Source organism: Silene latifolia, chromosome Y (assembly GCF_048544455.1).
Source record: "Silene latifolia isolate original U9 population chromosome Y, ASM4854445v1, whole genome shotgun sequence".
NCBI lineage: Eukaryota > Viridiplantae > Streptophyta > Magnoliopsida > Caryophyllales > Caryophyllaceae > Silene > Silene latifolia.
Genome location: NC_133538.1, coordinates 233,086,506 through 233,092,590, shown reverse-complemented (window position 1 = coordinate 233,092,590; position 6,085 = coordinate 233,086,506). Strand labels below are relative to the sequence as shown.

The 6,085-nt window shown below is 38.2% G+C and overlaps 1 protein-coding gene across 1 annotated transcript; it reads left to right on the top strand.

Moving 5' to 3' along the window:
* Nucleotides 1-325: 325 nt before the first annotated feature.
* LOC141630244 (protein FAR1-RELATED SEQUENCE 9-like) lies at nt 326-4,634 on the top strand. The gene is made up of 4 exons (XM_074443093.1): nt 326-578; nt 664-807; nt 2,638-3,029; nt 3,123-4,634. The coding sequence occupies exons 1-4, from the start codon at nt 326-328 to the stop codon at nt 4,632-4,634; spliced, it is 2,301 nt and encodes a 766-aa protein (XP_074299194.1).
* The last annotated feature ends 1,451 nt before the right edge of the window (nt 4,635-6,085 follow it).

The window sequence follows — 6,085 nt, the reverse complement described above, 5'->3', positions numbered from 1 at the left end:
TGACTGTAAAATATTACATCCCACATGTATTCTTAAAATGAGATTTAAACATGTGATCATTATGATCGACAGTTGTGATCGCATTATTGTCGGAGGACACTTATTCCAACCCCATGATGCAATTGCAACGAAGAAAAATATTGCAAGACGGGTTCGCGGAGTTGATGAGAGTTGCTCACCTTGTCATTCTTGTGTGGAGTCTTGTCTTCACGTAGTCCGAGATTTTGGATGGGTTAGAGGGTTGTGGGAGGAGTTGGGTGTGGAGGTGGGGACGAAAAGTGGGGGAGAGGGGGTGAGGGAATGGGTGGAGAACATTATGTGTGGAATGGGGACGAGGGAGTGTTCGGAATTTATGACTGGTTGTTGGGCGATTTGGGAGTGTCGTAATAAGGCTATATTTGAAGATGGAATGTGGCGGGCTGATTGGGTGGTGAAAAGAACGGCGGATTTACTGGTAGAGATGAAGGAGTCTATGGAGGGAGATCGTGTGGGTGAGGAGGGTAGTATGGTAGACGGATTGACGGAGCAACGATGGAGTCGGCCTGAGGTGGGGTTGAAAAAGTTCAATGTGGATGCTGGTATTTTGGAAGGGTTAGGTGTCGGGTGGGGGTGTGGTTTGCCGGAATGAGGAAGGTGCTATCGATTGGTGTGTGGTGAATCAAGAGACGAGATCTATGGGAGTGAAGGAAGCAGAAGCAATGGCTATTTTGACTGGTTTGGAGGAAGTTGTTTGCTGTGGGGAAAGACGAGTGCTTGTGGAGAGTGACTGCTTAAATGTTGTGAAGGATATGAAGAATGGGAAGCATGGTAGGAGTGACATCCATCTGATCTTTGATGATATTTATTCGCTTTGTACACAGTTTGAATCTGTTTGTTTTTCGTTTGTTTGTCGGAACTTGAATAGAGTAGCTCATGAGTTAGCTCACTTAGGGCCATGGACAATTGGCCGTAGGGCTTGGTCGAAAAATTTCCCAGCAAGCATTGTTGGTTTTGCGGAGAATGATTTGAGTTATATTATATAAACCCGTTGTGAGTTTTTTCAAAAAAAAAAAGATGGGTATTGCTATTAAAAATTAGGATAATTATTAGGGAGAATGTAACTCTCGCAAGTACTCTGAAGTAGATATTTTGAAAGAATCTACTTAACAGCCCATGCATCGCACGAGCATTAAATCTAGTATATATATATATATATATATATATATAGAATTAGGATCACATGAGTCTTACCTAAATATTTGAGTCCATGAGTCCACTAAACAATATCATACATGAGCCATAACAATACTGTTTTATAGTAAGCTATTAGTAAGGTTATTTTCGTCTTTTCCCAAATTTATTATATAAACCCTATTATCAGGTGAAACCTTTCCATTTGAATTCATTCACTTTCTCTCTCTTCTCTCTCTCTTCCGCGATCGTCTTCTTCAGTTCTCTCGCCGTCAATTTTTCCCGCGTTCATCTTTCTTCATCGCTCTCATCGTCATCTTCGTCGGAATACTGTTCTATCCAGCAGTGGCTCATCTTCATCGATTTTCTTCATCATCCGTCATCTTCATCTGTTTACTATCTCAGATTTCTTCTGTTTTCATATATATTTTTCATTTTCCTCAATCTTAACACACTCAATGTCAGGTATCTTCATAACTCTCATTTTTGTCATCGTTTGTTTCTTTTATTTTATATGTTAATGTTTCATTTTGTTTTCCAGTTTATTACCTGATGTTTTGTTGTTCTCATATCTTCGACTGAATTCGTGTGTGTGATCACTGTTTTTCTGTTATAATTGATGTTTTAATTCATCAACATCAATCACGGATTCATCAATTCGTGCTAATTGTGTATTAAAATCATGTACTGATTGTCTGCTTTCTTCATCATCACGGTTCGTGTTCATTCTGCATTCATATTTTCTGTTGACATCAACTTTTGATCGTAATATTACAGATTTCCTTAGTCTCACTTTTATTCTGCAGAGTATCATAATCTATTCTGAATAGTATCACATTTTACACATTTTGTTTGCCTAATTACTGCTCATTAGAATCAGATTTCATTTTTTAATAATATTACATATCAATGACAATAATATCATATTCTGAAATTTACTAGGATACATTACTGTGTAGTTACTTTATGTACATTAGTATCACATGGTATGCTACACAATATCACATGGATTCCTCTACAGTATCATAGGCTGCAGTACATGACTGTGTAGTTACTTTTTGTACATTAGTATCACATGTTATGCTACACAATATCACATGGATTCTTTTACAGTATCATAGGCTGCAATACATGACTATGTAGTTACTTTCTGTACATTAGTATCACATGTTATGCTACACAATATCAAATGGATTCCTTTACAGTATCATAGGCTGCAGTACATGACTCTGTAGTTATTTTATTTTCATCAGTATCACATGTTATGCTACACAATATCACATGCATTCCTTTACAGTATCAGAGCCTGTAGTACATGACTGTGTAGTTACTCTATGTACATAAGTATCACATGTTATGCTACACAATATCACATGCATTCCTTTACAGTATCATAGTTTGAAGTACATTATAATCTAGTTATCTTTTCCCTGTTATAATTTGTTTTCTCAACCTCTATTGCTGTAGAAAATACTTCTGTTATTCGTGTGGCACCTGTTCCTACTCCACAATGCATAGACGTTGATGAGATGCATGCTGGAAATTGCCTTTCTTTGATGGTGACCCCTGGAGGTTCTGAGGAGTGGGTAAGAAATATTGCCACTGAATTTACACCTACAATAGGACAAATTTTTGCTACGTTAGATGAGGGTATACAATTTTATGAGACTTATGCAATAGCATGTGGATTTCAACCAAGGAAATATTCAACTAAAAGGTTTCGTAGTAGTGGAGATATTAGGACAAAATTGATTGTCTGTCACCGGGAAGGATTTAGGGATTCTAAGCCGACAATAGTACCCATTACTGGTGAAGAGGAGGAGCCAATGGTCAAGGCCTATTATCCGAAGAAGACTAAGGTTACTAGGATTGGTTGTAAAGCTAGGATTTTCTTCAAATTTGTTATTAAAGAAATTGACCAAGTTCAAGTGCCACTCTTTGTTGTTGATTAGTTTCATGCTGCCCATAACCACCTTCTTTCTCCACTCAAGTATAGAGAATTTCAGAAAAAATGTAGAAACCTTGTTTTTCAACATAAACAATCCATCGTTGATAACTGCAAGGTCAATATTGGCCCAACCTCTACTTTCAAGTCTGTCAAGGAATATGTTGATGGCTATGAAAATCTTGGAGCTTGTTTAACTGACTTTAAGAATTTTGGAAGGGAAATCAAGTGTTTCATAGGTCTTAAGGATGCTCAAATGTTTGTAGACCAGTTGGAAACCCTTCATGAAACCCAGGAAGGTTTTTATTATACCTATGATATTGACCAGAATAAGTGTTTGTTTCGTTTATTTTGGGCTGATGCAGCAGCACGTCATAATTACTCTCTATACGGTGAGGCGGTGACTTTTGACCCAACCTATTTAACTAATAAGTACGACATGATCTTTGCTCCCTTTACTGGTGTTGATCATCACAAGAAGTCTGTTACTTTTGGCGCTTCACTTATGTCTAGGGAGAATGACCAGAATTTTAAATGGATTTTCACAAAATTCTTAGCTGCTATGGGTGGAAAGGAACCTCATTGCTTCTTTACCGACCAATGTCCTGCTATGGAAACTGCAGTCCCTGCTATTTTTACGACCGATGCCCACCGGTATTACATGTGGCATATTATGAAGAAATTACCTGAGAAGTTAGGCACGATAGTGACCAAAGAGACTGACTTAATCACTCATCTGAATTATGTTGTTTGGGATTCAGACCTAGAGCCTTCTGACTTTGAAGAGAAGTGGTGTGCGTTGATCAGTGAGTTACAATTGGAAGATAATGCATGGTGGAAATATCTGTTCTCCAAGCGGCAATGTTGGATTCCGGTGTATTATCGTGATATTCCTCTTGGTTGTATTTTAAGAACAACCCAACGCTCTGAGAGCGAAAACAGCTTCTTTAAGCGCTTTGAGAATCCTCATGGCACACTTGTTGAATTTTGGATGCGCTTTCAGAGTGCTATGGATCAGCAACGACACACCCAAAAATCTCTTGACAAAGATAGTGATCAATCCTTACCTCAAACCAAAACCCTTCTTAGCCTTAAGGTTCATGCATCCACTATTTACACGCACGCACTCTTTTACGAATTCCAACAGCAATGCGTTGATTCTCTAAACTCATGTAGTTCTGGGGATTCCTCAAGGGAGTGCAGTACAAGGTTTATGGATGTTGAAGATTCTATCTTCCATAAGACTTATACTGTAGCATTAAATCTTGAAACATTTGATGCAACATGTTCATGCAAGATGTTTGAGAGGAAGGGATACATATGCAAACACATCATCTGGATTTTATCAGGCAAAGGGGCCAAGAAGATACCTGATAAGTATCTTCTCAGTAGGTGGACAAAGAACACTAAAAAATGCCTTTATATGATGTTCATAGGCAATTATTGGATGATTTTAATTCGTCAGATGTCACTAAGCTTCAGATTTCAACTGTCTGGTCGAAGTTCTACTCAACTTTAACTCTGATCAAATCTCTGCCTGAAAATCACATAAATGAACTGACTTCATTACTGAAGACATTTAGACAAAATTTCAAGCCTGGTCCTGAAAAAATGACTAAACAGCATGTGACACCCCCATACTCCAAGTGCCTTACCAGGACCACTTAAGGTATGAGAACGTCACCATCTCGGTTTTCCGAGGCAATGATAATCAAAAGACAATAAGGAAACATACTTATGTAGCCAATACTGAGTAGGGAAACCCTACCTGGAACAGCAATCACCAAGATCGTCACAATCAGCTAATCATAATAGTTCTTTACGAAATCACCTCCTATAAACACACAATCATACAATCACAATATAACATCAACAATACTCCCCAAAACCCCCAAATTACCCAATTAGGGTTTCAACCAACTTTAACAAAACATTATAAAAATTATATAAAAAGCTTACCCTCGACACAAGGATCACAACGGCGTAAAGAACAAGATGATCCGACACTCCTAGCCTTAGGGATTTGTTAACAATGCGAGGAACATACTTACGTAACTTCTTTTCTTCTCAAAAGGGGTTTTTAGAATGATAAAAGAGATTAAGAAAGATGAAAGAGGCTTTATATACTAATCCCGCATTATTAACAAAACCCGTCAAAATTACCCGTAAAACACACTTACTCAATCGAGTAAGTACTTTACTCGATCGAGTGACCCTTACTCGATCGAGTGCCACACTTACTCGATCGAGTACCCATCAGACAGAACACTGTATCGTAGAATAACTTACTTACTCGACAGAGTAAGCCCCACTCGATAGATTACCCAAAGACATAGAAAACCGTAGTATTACAGTCTTCCCTCCTTAAAAGGAACTTCGTCCCCGAAGTTCAACCCATACCCAAAACAAACATACTAACTCGATTAAGACACAACAACGCAACTAAGGACTCAAAACAAAACCCCAACCTATCAAACATGAACTCTTAACAACAACTCCACCAACTATGCCTACCTCCACAATGCGGCTCACGATATCGTATCAACTACATCATAGTCTCTCTCGACACCAACTCCAAACACTACCAACTACTATCCACAAACGCTGCTAGCTCCATAACATATTATCCACTAGAAAATGCGATATCAAGACACTCATAACATCAAACAGAATGTTACACTCTACCACCCTTAAAAGGAACTTCATCCTCGAAGTTTACTCACGCTCATAAACATCATCATCCAACTGCCAAAACTATCGAACTCATAAATATCATCATCTAACTGTCAACACTATTGAAATATTCTCACCATCCTAGACATCACACTACTACAAGCACGCCCATGACCTTTAATAAAATCAATCACAACAAAGATCCATCCTTTATGTTACACCAACACTCTACTTCCAATTATACTACAATATGTACAACCATGAAACTCTCTTTTATCGCATCCTACTCCTCTTAAG